Source organism: Podarcis liolepis (assembly GCF_965112155.1).
Source record: "Podarcis liolepis genome assembly, chromosome: 14".
NCBI classification, from domain to species: domain Eukaryota; kingdom Metazoa; phylum Chordata; class Lepidosauria; order Squamata; family Lacertidae; genus Podarcis; species Podarcis liolepis.
In genome coordinates, this window is record NC_139569.1 from 25,426,944 (window position 1) to 25,444,487 (window position 17,544).

At 47.6% G+C, this 17,544-nt stretch overlaps 1 protein-coding gene across 1 annotated transcript; it reads left to right on the top strand.

The window, feature by feature from the left end:
• Nucleotides 1-235: 235 nt before the first annotated feature.
• GGA2 (golgi associated, gamma adaptin ear containing, ARF binding protein 2) lies at nt 236-17,257 on the top strand. The gene is made up of 15 exons (XM_083474054.1): nt 236-359; nt 3,174-3,258; nt 4,525-4,600; nt 5,712-5,810; nt 6,608-6,731; nt 7,613-7,716; nt 8,047-8,127; nt 8,904-9,050; nt 9,720-9,801; nt 10,595-10,699; nt 12,091-12,261; nt 13,367-13,510; nt 15,161-15,330; nt 16,084-16,194; nt 16,790-17,257. Exons 1-15 carry the CDS (start codon nt 317-319, stop codon nt 16,898-16,900), a joined length of 1,653 nt encoding a protein of 550 aa, XP_083330180.1. The 5' UTR covers nt 236-316; the 3' UTR covers nt 16,901-17,257.
• The last annotated feature ends 287 nt before the right edge of the window (nt 17,258-17,544 follow it).

The window sequence follows — 17,544 nt, forward strand, 5'->3', positions numbered from 1 at the left end:
CCCGCCAATGTTTTGCCCCTGGCCGAGCTGGCCAAGGCGCGGAGCCCCCGGGGAGAGGCTGCTCTGGGCGGCTGCCCGGCCCCTCGCGGCGGCTGCTGGTGCGCTTTTCCCCTGCGGGGCTTCAGTGCCCGGCCCGGGGTTACTCCTGGCCTCCGCCTTTTGCTGCCCAGCGCCGGGCGCGGAGGCGGCGCTCCGGCTGCCTCTCCCCGCCCCGGGCGGGCGCCGAGGCGGGGTCTGGGCGCCGGAGGGTCGTCCCACCCGGGGCTGGGCGTGCCGGGCCAATTTTCTGCCCGGCCGAGGAAGAGGGAGGCAGGCCATGGCGCGGGCGGCTCCTCCGGGCGCGCTGGAGCTGCTGCTGCGTGAGTGTGGGGAGGAGAGGGAGGGCGCTCTGCACGCGCTCAGAGGCTACGGCGCCTGGCTGGGCGCCTCTCCGGGCTGAGTTCCGCGGAGCTTGGCTCCTTGGCTCCTGAGACGCGGGAGGAGGAAGAAGGACACCCCACCCGGCCGGGCCGGCCCTTCGCTCCCAAATCTGGCATATGAGCCTGGAGGGGGTGTCTTGGAAAGCGCTCTCCCCTGGGAGCTTTTCTCGCAAACCACCTGAAGCGTCAAACGGTGCAACTCAGAAACGGTTTTGCGCCAGGCGGCTTAAACTGGCCCGCTTCGGCAAGACGGAGTCAAAGTGGCTGCGTGTTTTTCCAACCCAGACTGGGGGACCCTGAAAGGCAACAGTTTTGCCTTCCGATTTCTCCCCCCCGTCAAAGCTGTTTGGATATTATTTTCATTCAATGTTGCCGTCTCTCTCTCTCTCTTTTTCATTTGAGGGCAGATAATTTGGGGATCTTCTAGTTTCGTCATGTTTGAGGTACTTCTTGCCTCCTGGACTTAATAACCTGATATTTTGCCATAAATTTTTTTAATTCGATCTCCAGGTGGGCTTAGTCAGACTTAAATACTACATCATTCTCCCTTCTTTTTAAAACTTTTTTTTTATTCAGACAGGCCTTTACAAAATGATGTTTTGTTTTAATCAGTCAGTGTCTATTGATATTCACTGATAAATTTTAACCAGGTTTTTATGGCCATTTGTTGATTTTTATAACTTTATATGTTGTACTCCACCTTGCTGTGTGTTTTCCCTCCTGAAAGTGTGGATTAAAAATTCATAAATAAATAATGTAAGATTTTTTTTATTGGCCCATTATCCTCACTGCTTTTATTCATGGGCAATTTCTTACTGCTCTTGCTCAAAGTTAAAGACATATGAAGAGCCTTTTTGGAATCTGGCCCAAAGCCCATCTGGGCTGGCATCCTGTTCTCACAGTTACCAACAAGATGCCCATGGGAAGCTAGCAAAGCAAGCAGGCCTGGGCACAAGGGGACTTTCCCCTCCTGTGGCTTCCAGCAACTGGCATTCACATGCATTGCTGCCTCTGACTAGTTTCTGCAAATAAGAGTAACTCCCAGGAGAAGTATTTTGCCTAGTGTGTGTGTGTGTGTGTGTGTGTGTGTGTGTGTGTATATATATATATATATATATACATATATATATACATACAAGAGTACACATTCCCAGCTAATTCTGGCTTCAGGGCTGTCTGTTGTATAAATGCTCCCCTAAATCAAATGCCTTCATTACAGAAAAAAGGATTATTTTCTCACTCTATAAAAAGCTTTCTCTGACGCAAGGGAAAAAACCCTGTAATTTTTTCTGTTCTGATTTGAGCCAGCAGTAATCTGATGCAATCTGACATTTTCCTGCCAGGCATGAAAATGCATCTGATCAACGCCTGTATATTTATCAGTCAATTTGCCAATACAGTAGATAGCATTTCAAAATTCTGCTGGAGAGAACTGGTGGAAAGAACATTCTCCATCCTCTTTACAGCTCATCCTCTTTACACCTGGATTTCCCTTCCTAATTAAAGAACCTGACCATTCATTTGTTAACTGTGCAATCCTATATGTATCTACTCAAAAGTAAGTCCTGTTGAGTTCAATAGGGTTAGTCCCAGGTGAGTAGTTCTAGGATTGCAGCCTAAATGCTGTATACTCTCTTATAAATGCAATGGTTTCATTTTTCTTTCAATAGCTTGGTTTTTGTCAACTGAACAGAATTATTAAGCATCATTCTCTCTTTTGAGGATATTGCAACAATTTCCAACTTCCCTTAAAAATCTGCAGTCTTCAAAACTCTCAGAAACAAAAGATTTCTAAGAAGATACACTCTGCCCCCAATTTGTCTCTTTGTTTCATAGCAAACCTGGTCTTGTTTCTTTTTTCTAACTAAAAGGTTGGATCTTCCCTGTTGTTTCTTGGCTGCCAACAAAGCTAAAAAATGTAAACACACACACACCAAAAACTCAGTTTATTCTTTGTTTTATCAGTGGACATATCTAAAGCTTTTAAAATCTCCATCCAATATTATCTCATCCTCTTCAAAGTATCTAATTTCTTTTTAACAAAGGCCTTCCTTTCTGTGTACCATTTACTTTACAGTTGTTTTCATCCTCCCACTTGAGACTTTTAACACAAATTTCCCATCAGTATCTATTTTTATTAATATTTACTGAATTCATGCCTCGCCTTTCCTCCCCAAGGAGCCCAGGCTAGCAAACAGATACACAATTTGAAAACGAAAGCAAAAATGGATTAAAACATTCTAAGAGCAGTTGCGACTTAAAACATCCTAAAGCAGTTAAAAATAGTCTAAAAGCAATTACAATCAATAACATTCTTCCATTCACTGATCTCAGAGTTTCCAGGAACAGCCACCAACAGATGCGCAGGTAAACAAGAATGTTTTCAGGTTCCTCTTGAAAGTTGCTAGCAATGGAGACAGGCACACCTCACTAGGGAAAGACATTGCACAACTGGGGAGCCACCACTAAAAAGGCCCCTGTCTGGTGACTATTTCTTCCTCTCCTTCCTAGCTTATTTTCTAAATACACTGAAGCCCCTTTAGATATGGTTGCCTGGGGGAGAGGACTAGGCTGCCTCCCCAGCATAAAGCCATTTCACTTTCTGCTCCCTTTCTCTTTTCTGTGTCCTTTCCCTGGCAACAGAGCAGGGCTGGGGCTGGATAGCAGGCAACATCTGGGGCTGATCAGACACTGGTGTTTTGCCCAGCTGTGCTGCACTGTTGTGACTCTTCCCAACCTTGTCTTCCATGGCAGACAAAGCCACAGATCCCAGTAACTCCGAGGAAAACTGGGAATGTATCCAGAGATTTAGCGACCAGGTCAACGCAGATGCTGACAGGTAAGGCTGCACTGGGGGAGGAGAACCTTTTGCTCTAGGCTACTTCCAGCTCGAGGTGGATGTGGAAGTTGGCAAAGGTTTTGTCTTGAGCGTGGAGAGATGGTAAGAGCTTGTGTTACCCCAAAGTTCTGTTTGCTACCCTTTGTCCATGTGCAGAGGCACTACAGCAGGGCAGATTGTGGGAGATTCCCAGGCAGAGCAGGAGGGGAGAGAGCGCCTCTGTCCTCTTCTTGCGGTGTGTGGTCAGATTCTGGCCTGCAGTTGTTTCGTTGTGTGTGGGTTGCTTGTGTTTCCTTGCCCAGGAATCCCTTGAGCCTTGGGCACTGTTTGCTGAAAGCAAACGAATTCTTGAGAGCTTTTGCATCTCCTAAAACATAGCAGCTGATTGAAACTTGAATGTCTGGCAATGTTCCTTGACTGGGGATGGGCTTGGAACAAACCTCAGCTCTCTTTCTGCCACAATTTCTGCTCATTCCATCCTTTTCTTGCGTGGCATTTTATGTCATGCCAAGAGTGTGCTTGAGCTCCTTTGGCGGAGATGATCTATTGTTTCTTGAGGAGCAGTTTCACTTCATGTGGCTCAGGCACCTATCTGCTTTCTTTTGCAGTTGTTTCTAGTCAAACAGGTTCAGCTGGCTTCTTCTATATTGCTTAAAAAGCCTGTACAACCTGTTGGCAAGGTGCCAGACTGGAGCATGTCTAGCCATCACGAGCAGCAGTGATCACTCTTACAAATCACGTTCAACACTCTCAGAGAAGAAACAACGAGTGGTTTACCTCCACTCCTCAGCTACTTTCCTGTAGAGACTGAGAAAAAACCCCAAATAACAGGGTTCAGCAGATATTACCCTAAAATGTCATGCAGTTGGAAGTGGCAGGTGTCAGCTGCCTCTGAGATATCCCTGGATCTTGTGTGGCAAAAGCAGAGAGCTGGTGTTGGGTGCAGAAGTACAGCTCTTCTCTTGCCCATAACTGAGCAAACTGCCCTCTTCCTCTTGAAAACATAGGAAACTGCCTTGTGCTAGCTCAGGATTGTGTGCATGCTGACTGGCAGCTGTGGCTCTCCAAGTTTTTCAGGCAGGGAGTATTTCCCCCCAGCCCTTCCTGGACCTTCTACATGCCAAGCAGATGCTCTCCCATTGAGCTTTGCCCCCCCCCCCCCCGACAGCAATAGCCACCTGCCTCCTCTGGTTGTTGTGAAGGTGAATTCAAGAATGATTTCAGGGACTATGGCATGACTGCTTTTCTTTTTTACCTCTCTCTCAGCATTGCTGCAGCTCTGAAGTTGCTGGAACATAAGATACAGTCGCCGCAGGAGGCAGAGGCTCTGCATGCGCTAACCGTAAGTGTACCAGGGCCTGAAAATCCTGGGTTCAAATTCCCACTTGGGCATGAAGGGTGACCTTGGGTCTGCCTCTCGGACCCGTAACTGGTTTGTTGAGGGGATTAAATAAGAAGAGGGAGAACTGTGTACTTGCTCTCCTTGGAGAAAAAGGTGGGATTATAAATGCAATAAATAAGTGTGAGCATCCTGCAGCCCAGTGTGTCCTGCGGTATCCTGGACACAGGGATATTGTGCATGCAAGGCCTTGCATTTCCTCTTTGGAGTCCGGACTTCTTGTTCCCCCATTTGTTGTGTGGACAGAGCAGCTGCTGATGAGCATCTGGGTTGAGAATTCTGCCGTTTGGTGGTTCTTTTTTTCCTCTTTTTGAGGGGGAGCTTCCTGCTCTTGCAGCTTGTCACATCTGCATTACACAACCTTCGTCCACCCCCCATCCCAGTCTCAGCCTGATTGAGTCCACCTTCTCCTACCTCATTTGCTCACTGAGCTATGCCTGACAACTGGCACTGCTTGGAACACCTTCCCTGCTTATTCTGAACAACCTGTTAGCTTAGGCTTGGAATCAGTTCTCAGTGCCAGGGGTCAGTTGTGGCCAGTGTGAAGTTATTAAAAATGCAGCGTCTGTGAGCATGTGCAGAGTATTTTTCTCCTTCCTGAAATTCCTATATCGAGAGGAGCAAGGGCAGCTATGGATTTTAACCAACCCAGAGTCTCTCTGCCAGCCTTCATCAACCTAGTGACTGACCTATAGGTGTTTTGGACTATAGATTCTGCCACAAATGCTGGCTGCAGCTGATAGGAATTGCAGTCCAAAACATCTGGAGAGCACCCAGCCAGTGATGGCTGCCCTTTGCACTTCTATCTGGAGTTAAGAAGACTCGGAGAAAGTAGCACCTCCCCCTCCCTGCACCCCTGGGTCCCCTTTTCTGCTGCCTTTACCTAGAGAAAGTTACCTGACTCTGTTTTCTGCACCTTGTGTTGTCACCTTGAATGGTTTGGTGACCCCACTGCTGAATGACAAGGCTGGCGTGATGGGGTCTTGGGGGCTCCCTGTGGATTTGCCTGCTCTTTTAGGATCAAGGTTTGTGTTTGCCTCTTTCCCCCTACGAGGTCTTGGAGATGTGTGTGAACAACTGCGGAGAGAATTTCCATCATGAAATGGGGAAGTTCCGATTTCTGAACGGTCTCATCAAGGTCCTTTCTCCCAAGGTAAGTGCCCAGGCAGGTGAAGCTCAGAAATTCATAGTGCTGGTGCTGATCTTTAAAGCCCTAAACGGCCTTGGCCCAGTATACCTGAAGGAGTATCTCCACCCCCATCGTTCAACCCAGACACTGAGGTCCAGCTCCGAGGGCCTTCTGGTGGTTCCCTCACTGTGAAAAGTGAAGTTACAAGGAACCAGGCAGACGGTCTTCTCGGTAGTGGCGCCTGTCCTGTGGAATACCCTTCCATCAGATGTCAAGGAAATAAGCAACTATCTGACTTTTAGAAGACATCTGAAGGCAGCCCTGTTTAGGGAAGTTTTTAATGTTTGATGTTTCATTGTGTTTTTAATATTCTATTAGGAACAGCCCAGAGTGGTTGGGGAAACCCAGCCAGATGGGCAGGGTATAAATAATAAATTATTATTATTATATAGAAAAAGAAGCCCAGAAGGGAGGAGGCCCTTGTCAGAAAAGGGGTGGCTGGGAGGTCCCTTCAGAAGGGTCTCATCAGAGTCCTAAAGGTCAAGATAAAGTTGGGGTTGTGTGTGGTTGTTTTTAAAAGAGGGGTGGATTCTGTACTTCCAGCAACATCTGCAGGGCCACTGGTTATCCCCTGTTCCCACTGTTAAGGGTACAGGTTCATCCTTTGAAGGCAGAAAACATCTGAAATGTACAAGGATTTATTTTGAGTGGGTGGGAGTACAAGATGCGGGCACAGTCTTGCTTTGTGAGGAGCCGGGGACTCCCCAAGGTGATGGTCTTTCTTCTTCTGGTTCCAACCATCTTTACTTTGGGCTTCCCAGTATCTCGGAGAGTGGTCGACAGACAGAGTCAAATCCCGCATCGTCGAGCTGCTGTTCAGTTGGATGGTGTGGTTTCCTCAGGAAGTGAAAATCCGCGACGCTTATCAAATGTTGAAGAAACAAGGTCTCCATTTAGCTGGTTCTTCTGTCTGTGTTCTCCCCCACCTCCTTCCCATCTCAAAGTCACATGGTCTTAAACCACAAGCCTGCTGACCAAAATGCTTCTAACACTCTTTTCCCTCACGAGGTTTTTCCGTGAGAAAGCAGAACAAAGTATTTTTCTTCCTGGGACCACAAAAAAAGGGTTGCGCAGCTGGTGTTTACCTCTCTTATCTCTTTTAAACTACTTACTCTGGTGGGTCTATTTATTTATTGCCCTTGTATCTTCCCTTTTTCTTCCAAGAAGCTCAAGTTGGCCTTCATGGTTCTCCTCATTTATTCCTCACAACAACCATGTGAGGTGGCTAAGGCTGAGAAGTGGTGACTGCCCAAGGTCACACCTATTGGCCAGGTGGGGAGGTTTGAACCCTGGTCTCTCAGGTATTAGTCCCGCACTGTCTTTTTTTGCCATTTAATTTTTATTCATTTTCAAATTTATAAAACAACATAACCAAATTTAATTTAATTTAAATACCTTCCCCCCAAACTGTTTTCCCACTCTCAGATATATTCCAATTCATCCCCTTTAACATACTGCTTGTTTTACAGATTCATCTCTAATGATCATCCAGTTTAAAAAACAAATTCTAGTCCGACACTCTTAACAGCTGCATCCAAATTTTTTTGCAGTGGAATCTGAAGCCTTGCAGATTACAAATTGCAGGCGGTTTAAGGCCAGCTTTTGCTCCTTTGCTTTCAATTTTTAGTTTCTTGCATTTTGAATCTCTGAATTCCAGGCTCGGGCAACTAGCTTTAAATGCCTTTTCTGTTGTGATTTGTCACTTTAAATGGCCCCTAAGCATCCTTGAACTGTGAGTGTGCCAATACTGCAAAGCTTTATTTCAGGGATCGTCAAACAAGACCCCAAACTACCGGAAGACAAAATTCTGCCACCACCTTCTCCACGGCCGGCTAGCTCCATTTTTGATGCTGATGATGAGAAATCCAAGGTAACCTGCTCCTCCTTGTGGCCAAGCTGGACACTGCACCGGCACTATTGCTCACCATTAATAATGGACTTGGGTAGTGGGTGCGGACAGGGTGACCCACGGGGGCCCTGGCAAACCTTTTGGGGATTGAATCAAGGACCTCCTGCATGCAAAGCAGACTTTTGTCCCCTGAGCCTACAGCCCTTCCCTTGTTTTGTTTTTTAAATATCCTGGTTATAAAACTTTATTCTGAGAAATGCTACTTTTTCCATCCAAAAACAGACCATCTGAAAGCCTTGTTGGTAAATATGCTTCTGGCCTGGTTTTCACCTTCTCCCCTCCTCTCCTCAGCTTTTAACAAGGCTGCTGAAAAGCAAAAACCCAGAGGACCTTCAGGCAGCAAACAGGCTGATCAAAGGGATGATCAGAGAGGTAGGCCTTCTCTCTGCCATTTCCCCCCCCCCCCATTGTCTGGCAGCATCTGGTGCCAGAGGGCTCCATGCTCATGGAGAAGCCAGTGTGGTGTAATGGTTAAAGTGCTGGACTATGACCTGGAAGAGACCAGGGTTCTAATCCCCTCACAGCTATGAAGCTCACTGGATGTGACGTAGGGCCAATTACTGCTTTATTATTATTATTATTATTATTATTATTATTACCCCACTCATCTGACTAGGTTGCCTCTGGGTGGCTTCCAACAAATATAAAAACCTTCAGATGTCTTCTTAAAGTTGTATAGTTACTTAACTCCTCGACATCTGTTGGGAAGGCATGCCACAAGTTGGGCACCACTACCAAGAAGGCCCTCTGCCTGGTTCCTTGTAACTTCACTCCTTGAGGCCTCACCTACCTTACAGGGTCATTGTGGCGATTAAATGAAGTGCAGGAGAACCGTGTATGAATAGTGGGGAGAGTCCTTGAGCTCCTTGGAAGGAAAAAGATATAAAGGCAACAAATAAAGAAATGCAAGCACAGATTCTTAGGTCGTCTTCAAACTTTCTCTGGTTTGCTTTTCTAGGGCTCAGTTTATTATCCGACCTTGGTATGAGAGGCACAAGCTGAGGCTGCTAATTGCTTCGGGAAAATGCCTTGCGACCTAGAATCATAGAGTCACAGAAATGTAGAGTTGGAATAAGGGTCCCAGGGGTCATCTGGCCCCACCCTCTGCAACACAGCTAAAGAATCTGAGTGTGTTTGGCCCATTGCAGGAGCAGGAGAAATCGGCCAAGGTCTCCAGGCGACTGAACGCTCTGAAGGAAGCCCACAGCAGTGCAGAAGCATTGGAGGAGATGCTGAGAAGCTGGCAAGAAAGCAAGGGAGTCGGGACCCCCACGTCAACCCTGGAGCTCCTGCAGGTAAATCCTGCTCTCTCCCTTACCCCCCCACCCTTGGGGAACACCTCTGAAGTCCAGGCATGAAAGGCACAGCAGCTAGCATGCTGTGTGAGGCCTTTCTCTAGGGCAGCCCCATATGCTCCAGGACCTCCTTGTGCCTGGCCATGGGGAGGGGGCTCTTGAGGACAATGGTGGGGCCTCTGCAGTATGCATTGGTTGACTCGTTTGTCACCAGGGGAGAGAGAGGACCTCTGTTTTCAGATACCTTCCCACAATTCTCAATGAATACCACTTGCTCAGAATCACACAAGGTGGAAAAGCACTGCCGTTGGTGCACCCAGGTCCTGTCTGTGGGCTTCCCATTGTGGCATTTTGTTGGCTTCCTTGGTGAGGAGAGGATGCTGGGCTTGATGGACCTCTGGCTCAAGGGTTTTTCTGATGTTCTTTGGTTGCATATGTACCCCTCTGGCTAGAAAGATGGACTGGGCTTAACTGAATTCTGGGGGCCTAGAATTTGCCCTGAAACACGTAGCGGAATATTATAATAACATGATGAATAAAGTTCCTCTGAGCATGTGTGGTGCGCTTTCCTCCTCCCCTCGGGCCACAGCTGGGGTGGGGTGGGGCTGGGTCAGCTGGGCTGTGAGGCTGAGCCAGCGGCACTTCCACTCTGGCTGTGTCCTTCCACAGGCCACGTTTGCCAAGTGCGAGAGGCTGAAGCCGCTGCTCTTCCGTGTGGCCAGCGAGACGGTGGAAGACGAGGAGGCTCTGGGTAAGAACAGGAACAACAAACAAGGGAAGGGAAGTGGAGGGGTGGGTGTGTAGAGAGAGGGATGTTACAGAGGCCCAAGAAATGCAGTTTTGTCCTGGCTGAGAAGGGAACAGCTGTCCCCTATTCTCTCTACCCTCAAATTAGGAAACTGCTGGATTTGAAATCACTTTTATTTATTTATTTGTATTTAATTTTTATTAAGTTTTCTGTTTTACAGTTTAAGATACTCATTTTACATCCTTAAGATATCAGTGACTTCCCTTCTTCTCTTTCCATGGTTCATTTTACATATCATAAATCCCTGCATATTTTACAAAAACTATACCGTTCAGTATTCCATTGTTGCATCCATCAAAACTTATTTACACTGTTTAATTTGTCTTAATGCTGCCAATGTTTTCAGCTGTACATCATTATTTTCCATATATTCAACAAACGTTTTCCAATCTTCTTTAAACGTATGTTCTTGTTCTCTTATTCTATTTGTTAAGTCTGTGAGTTGTGCATATTCTGTCAACTTAAGTTGCCATTCTTCTTTAGTTGGGACCTCGCTCGTTTTCCATTTTGGGGTGAAATCAATTTTATTAGATGGGGTTTGTGTGTGTTTTGTTAACCCCAAGAATTAGAATTCCAGGGTTTTAATTTGTTAACAGGGGTAACTTAATTTTTTTTTAATGCTAATAATACAGAACACATGGAACAAAGCATCCCCCACCCTACAAATAACAATTGTTTTCTTGTAATTGTTGAGTGAAGCCCGTGGTGCAAATTCTCGCTCTTGTTGCTTCTGTAGGGGAGGTTCTGCAGGCAAGTGACAGGCTCACGCGGGTGCTGTGCTCTTACAAGGACATTGTGGGTACCACTGGGGATTCTGGGACCAGCTCTGGTGGTGCTGCTGGTAGGTCAAGGTTGGCAAGGCTGTCCCTGTCTTGTAAAGGGTCTGGGGGAGGCCCTGCTTGCAGTGAAGCCAAGGGGCAGATTGAGATGGGCTAGGGTGAATCATAGTAGAGTTGGAAGGGACCACATTTGTCCAGCCATCTGCAATGCAGGAACCTTTTGCCTAATGTGGGACTCAAACCCAGTACCCTGAGATTAAGAGTCCCATGCCCTACTGACTGAGCTATCATACAGGTTCCTTTTTGTTCTTCAGAGTTGTTTAAAGAGGGGGGTGAGGAGGTGGTTTTGAGAAGGAAGGAAAAAAGGAGGGTCAGAAGGGCGAGCAGAAAACCGCATCAGGTGACTACTCCGTTTTGCGAACCACAAACTGCAGGATGGCCCCCTTTTAAAAAAAAGCTACCAGCTCTTTAAGTCTCTGCTTTGAAGCACCACAGTAAATGAAAACATTCTGCTCTGCAGGTCAGGATAGTCAGGGAGCACTTTGGGAAGCTTTGCTAAACCAGAGCAGGTAGCCAGCCTACAGTTTCAAAAGCCTGACACTGTTTGCTGGTTTTCTTGCTTGTTTAGTAAGGCTGAAGTTATCCTATCTTGCTCCCAAGAGAACGGATTTGTGTCAGAAGTGTTTTGCTTTGAGTGGTGGATCTCGCTTAAGTTCTTGGCTGCCTGCCTTACCCAGTAATAGACAAGTGAAATGCAGAGTTGGGGGGGGGGGAGAGGAAGGGAGTCCCACCTTTGTGTCGGGAGAACTGCTGACAGCAATCTGAAATTGTGGGTGGAAGATCTTCCCTTTGCCCAGCATTCTCTACCAGCTGAGCCTCTTTGGGATAGTCATCTACTTGGTTTAAAAAACAAATCTTGCTTTCATTTAAAGCCCTATACGACCTTTAAAGCCCTATACGGCCTAGGACCCTCGTACCTACGGGACTGCCTCTCCTGGTATGTCCCACAGAGCACCTTACGGTCTTCAAATAAAAACATCTTGGGAGATCCCGGGCCACAGGGAGGTTAGGCTGGCCTCAACCAGAGCCAGGGCTTTTTCGGCTGTGGTCCCATTCTGGTGGAACGCTGTCACAAGAGACTAGGGCCCTGCGGGACTTGACATCTTTCCACAGGGCCTGCAAGACAGAGCTGTTCCACCAGGCCTTTGGCCAAGGCACAGTCTGACCCACTCCTTTGGTAATCCTCATAGAACTCTAGCCCAATGGTTGCCCTTAATTTGATTTTGAATTGATTTTAGAATGCAATGATTTTAGAATGCATTTCAATTAATTGATTGTGATTTTATGTAAATTGTGTTACTTTTATTGTTGTTAGCTGCTCTGAGCCTGGCTTCGGCTGGGGAGGGTGGGATATAAATAAAAAATATTATTATTATTATTATTATTATTTCAGCTGGACCTCAGACCCTTCCAGACGCTGCGAGCAGCCTCACCCTCATCGACCTCTCTGAGCTGGGTGCTGGGTGCCAGGCTCCCTTGCAAGAGAACGCAAAGACAGAGCCTTTTCTGGAGAGGCTCCTCTCCTCCTCTTCTACCCACTCACTGGATGAGGAGCTGATGTTAGGTTGGTGTCTTGGACTGGAATTCTCAGGGGCTGCATCTTCCCTGATGTAGAAAGCCTGCTTTCTGGCTTCCTGTGGTTGGGAAGGGCCTGTAAGAGGAGAGTATTTGAGGAGGGCAAGAGTTGTATTCAGTGCTAGCCCTACTTAGAGTAGACCCATTGAAATTAATGGACTTAGCCCGTGTGCAGAGTAGACCCTGGCCATGATCAGCTTGGGCTCAGAGTGGGTCTACTCTTGGTAAAATTTTATTATTAATAATATATTATGTATTATATTTATATTCCACCTTTCCTCCAACTAGCCCAAGGTGGTGTACATAGTTCTCCCCAGTGCTATTTTTCTAGAAAAAGAGGTGCCAGAACTCACCATGAATGCCTCCCAAGTTCTCTTACCTGATTCTCTTGCCTGATCCTTATTTTGCACCTAGCCAGAACCCACTAACTTTCACGTGCTTCAATGGTACCTGAGAGGTGCTGGAACTCAGTTCCGGAGAGTTCCGGCCGCAACAAAAAAAGCCCTGGCTCTCCCACTTTCTAGTGCAACACTAACCACTACACCACACTGGTTCTGAATATGATTGAATGCAACTCTATGTGTTTTCCAAACCAGGACATAACAAGCTGTTGTTGGCTCCTTGTTTTCAACACCACTTTATGATTTCCATTATGCTTTAGACTCTGTTTTTGTACACTGCTGTGGAAGCATTTCCAAACCCTAAAATAAATAAATCCATTAGAACTGTCCTTGTTATAGTCGCCCTGTTTCCTTCCGGTGAGGTCTTCTGAGCCCCCCAGGGAGAGCCAGCTATGAGAAAACCAGGCCAGGGGCCTCAAGAGCCACCCTCCTTCTCCTGGGCTGGTGAAAGGAAGAGTAGTGGGTCTGACCTGCTTGCCACCCTTGTTGGCTTCAGATCCCACTGCGCATCCTGGACCAGGGTCTTCATGGATGACCAAAGCTGGAGGAGGAGCCTTTGGGGATGTTGCTGCAGCATTAGCATCTAAGCAAGAGGCAACCAGGGCGTGGGGAGAGGAGCTGCGGAAGGAAAGGGTTAGTTCCCTGCTGGGATAATGACATTGCCTCCAGGTTCCTGTGGCTCTCTTTCCCCAGGTCTCCCCATCAGCCCGACGGCGGCGGCTCCTCCAGTCTCCAGCCAAATACCTGAAATGGCACCAGCACCTTTGCCGCCTTGCCCTGCATCCTCCAGCAGCTCCTTGGCTAAGCTTTCAATTCCGCTGAGTTCCATTACTCTGAGTAAGTGCCAGGATGGCAGCTTTTCTTCACAGGGCAGGAGCTGAGCAGCTGCCCCCGATCTGGTGGTGGGATGTGGACTCTGGTGGGGCGACAGAGCCCTGTATAGGGTTTGGCTTTGCCCCTCTGTGAGGCTCTGTGGCTACCTGTTGCCAACTGCAGTTGGCATGACAGCTATGGCCATTCCTGGACCGGGAAGGCTTGGCTGCAAGTAGTTCACACGCTGGCTACTTCCAGAGTAGATTACTGCAATGCATTCTGTGCGGGGCTTCCCTTGCGCCCGATTCAGAAGCTGCAGTTAGTGCAGAATTCTGCAGCACAATTGCTGATGGGAGTGAGGCTGTGTTAGCATTTAACGCTTGGGCTCAGATATCTATAGTGGTTGCTTATTTGCTACCTGGCCAGGCTCAAGGTGTTACACCATTAGTATACAAAGCCTCCAGTAATCTGGGACCATATTATACACCCTCTTGATTGATTTGATCTGCAGGACTGGCCCTGTTATAGGTGCCACACAATGCCCGTTCCACATTTTTTGGAAATTGGTCTCTTAGTGTGGCAGCACCTACACATGAGAACTCCCTGCCTCTCTACTCTTTTCAGCACCTGCCAAAAACATTTTTTAGACAAGCCTGATGTTTGGGATGCTGGTGTGTTTTCAGCTATATGGATGGTTTTAATTTTTTTGAATGCTGTAATTTGTTGTTGTCTAGTCGTGTCCGACTCTTCGTGACCCCATGGACTAGAGAACGCCAGGCACTCCTATCTTCCACTGCCTCCCGCAGTTTGGTCAAACTCATGCTGGTAGCTTCGAGAACACTGTCCAACCATCTCGTCCTCTGTCGTTCCCTTCTCCTCCTCAGTAGCATGTTGGACGCCTTCTGGCCTGAGGGGCTCATCTACCAGCGTCATAACTTTTATATGCCTGTTGTCTTTGTCCATGGAGTTTTCTTGGCAGGGATACTGGAGTGGCTTGCCGGTTCCTGCTCCAGGTGGATCACGTTTGGTCAAAACTCTCCACTATGACCTGTCCATCTTGGATGGCCCTGCACGCCATAGTTCATAGCTTCTCTGAGTTATTCAAGCCCCTTCGCCATGGCAAGGCAGTGATCCATGCTGTAATAGTTTTTACTAATTACCTTACTGCCTTATTCTTTATGCAAACTGGGATGAAGATTTCTGCAATCAAGCCATATATAAATTGTATGAAATAAATAAATGCTCCCCCCTTTCCCTGCCCCTCCCTCTGGATCCTGGCATCCTCATCCCAGCCACCAGATTGCCTAAGGACAGTGGTACAGTATAGCTGGGGTAGCTCAGTTGGTAGAGCAGGAGACTCTTAATCTCAGGGTCGTGGGTTCAAGCCCCACATTGGGCAAAAGGTTCCTGCATTGCAGGGGGTTGGACTAGATAACCCTCACGGTCCTTCCCAACTCTACAATTTTATGATTCTATCTGTTCTGGGTGTAGAAGGTCTCGAGTTCAGTTTCTAGTATCTCCCAAGTATGGCTGGTAGACACCTCTGCCTGAAATCCTGGAGGGTCATTGCATTGTTGCCAGTCAATGTACAGACAGTGCGGAGCTAGTTGACCCCAGTGGTCTCACTCTGTATAAGGCAGCTTCCCATGTTGTCTGTCTTCTTGCCCCCAACAGGCACGATCCCCCCGGTCACGGTCTATGAGGAGAAGGGCCTGAAAGCCATGCTCCACTTCTCCAGGGACCCGGTTCCTGGCCAACCAGCCACCAGGGTGCTGGTTCTCTCCCTGCTGAGCACTGCCCCTCACCCAGTCCAGGACATCGTCTTCCAGGCTGCTGTGCCCAAGGTGAGAGAAACTGGCTCTTAATCTAGGCAAGAGAGCTGTGCTCCTGATCAGCAGGATTCCTCCCTCCCTGTGGATTGTTTTATTTCATTAAGGAAGTTACATAGTGCCCTTCATTTATTTACTTATAAAAATATGTGTATGCCGCAGTGCCATAAATAATTTAACAAAGCGGGTTATAGCAATAAAAACATAAAGCAATACAATACAAGCCGTAACAAAAGTTAAAAAGCAGACACCAGTTAACCATTGTGAAGGAGCTATTCTTAATTGCCTGCACAGGTATGGCAGAATATAAAAGTTTTCAGCAGGCGTTAGATGGCCCCTGCTGAATCTCCAGTGGCAGAAGGTCCCACAGGACTTGGCCGACGATGCTAAAGGTTCCATTTCTTGCTGCTGTCAGGGAAGGGTGAGGCTTTTCCCACCTGTCAGTCACCTGATGTCACAAGCATCTTAGGCTTCCATACAGACCAGGCCAGAAGAAAACGTTTCTCTTCCAGCAGGTCTTTGGCCTGACCACTGTTTTTGTCACTTTTGCCTTGCCTTCCTGCTTTGCGGTATGAGGGTGTATTTTCCTTGGGGGTTTCAACTTGAAACAGAAAGAGGGGATAATTTATAAAATGTTGTGATTGATATGCTGCTGGGGCACTGGGCCATGGAGTTGTCCCAGCGACCCCACTTGGGCTGAGCTTGTGCCTGAGGAGAGCTCATCTTTCTTCCTCTCTCCCTCTCCTCTTCCTTGCTGCTGAATGATAGTCGATGGCCATCAAGCTGCAACCGGCCACAGGCTCCGAGCTGCCGGCCTTCAACCCACTCCTTCCCCCAACGGTGATATCTCAAGTTCTGCTTCTGGCCAACCCTCACCAGGTATGTGGCTGGACCAGGTTGGGGTGTGTGGTTTGGGCAGCAGACTGCCCAGCAGCAGCTGGGTGCCAGTGGCCCCTTTCTTTGGCTGCCTGTTCAGAATGTGGGGCAGGGCTGGGGAGCATCTGTGCTTGTTGGAATCCTATTGCCATCACCTCTGACCACTGGCCCTGCTGACTGAGGTGTAGGGATGAGAATGTTAGAAGATGGGGATGGGGCAAGGCAAACTTCAGGAACATTTTGAAACTGATGAGGGTTCAGCTTCTCCTCAGAGTGTTGAATGGGAATCGTGTAAAGCCCATATCCAAGATAGGATCACAGCGCCTGCTTTTTGAAAGAAACAGATTTAGAAGCCTGCCGGAAGGAAGTTGGGAAAAAACAGAGGCCCATTTTAGGTCCATTGGTAGTATCCCCTTCCCCAGATTTATTGTGCTCTAGATAGGAGTGGAACGGCCTCCACTACAGCTGAATTTGCCCTGGCAGGTTTGCGCCAGAGAGAGAACGGGCAAGAGTTTGGCTTTCTGCTTTAAAGAGGGGCCTGCCAGAAATTGCAGAGTGTCTGTCTTTCCTCTTTATATCTTTTTTTCCCTTTCCCCAGGCTCCACTCCGACTGAGATACAGATTGTCCTTCGTCCAAAATGGGACACCTTGCATAGAAACTGGGGAGGTATCTGATTTTCCCCATGCAGAGTTATGGGGTGGGATTTAATGACTGCTTGCCCAGTGACTTCAGAAGATCCCCCATCTTCATGGCCTCAGGGCACCGGGATGAGCCTCACCAGGGCCCAGACATTCAATGCCAATTAGGCTTTGGAGCAAGATACCTTCTTCTTCGCGTATACCAATCAGTACCTTTTTAAAAATGCAGCTATCTTTATATTCATTTGGACTATGTAAACAGCACTGGACACTTTTCCCTCCAATAATCTTGGAAGGGATCATTTCATTTCTGAGGATGGTCCACATGAAAGCTATCCTCCCACCTGTTGGCTGAGCTGCTGTGATGTCATGGAATGTGTGCAACCCAGTAGTCCATAGAATATTGATAATAAAGTTTTTTCTGTTTTTAAGACACGAGTCAAAGGTAAACATGGAAAAAACAACAACAGAATATACTGGCTAATTTCTGGCAAGAGGGTTGTTGGAAATAAAGAATTTGGGGCTGTGGAGGAAGCTGAAAAGCGGAGATGAAAGAGGGCCATAGGAATGACTAGAGGGAGCAAGATGTGACCAACAGAACACATGACGCGATGCACATGTGTGACAAACGCTTTTCTGTAGGCTGGATTTGTTTTACATTCCAAAGAGTGGCACCGTATTTTTCGCACCATAGGACGCACCAGACAATAGGAC

Bases quoted from the DNA above. Each gene is read 5' to 3' on its own strand.
- GGA2 (XM_083474054.1), top strand. From the start codon at position 317: ATGGCGCGGGCGGCTCCTCCGGGCGCGCTGGAGCTGCTGCTGC. The intron at 8,128-8,903 runs GTAGGCCTTCTC...GGCCCATTGCAG, and splicing joins TCAAAGGGATGATCAGAGAG to GAGCAGGAGAAATCGGCCAA. The intron at 13,511-15,160 runs GTAAGTGCCAGG...TGCCCCCAACAG, and splicing joins GCTGAGTTCCATTACTCTGA to GCACGATCCCCCCGGTCACG.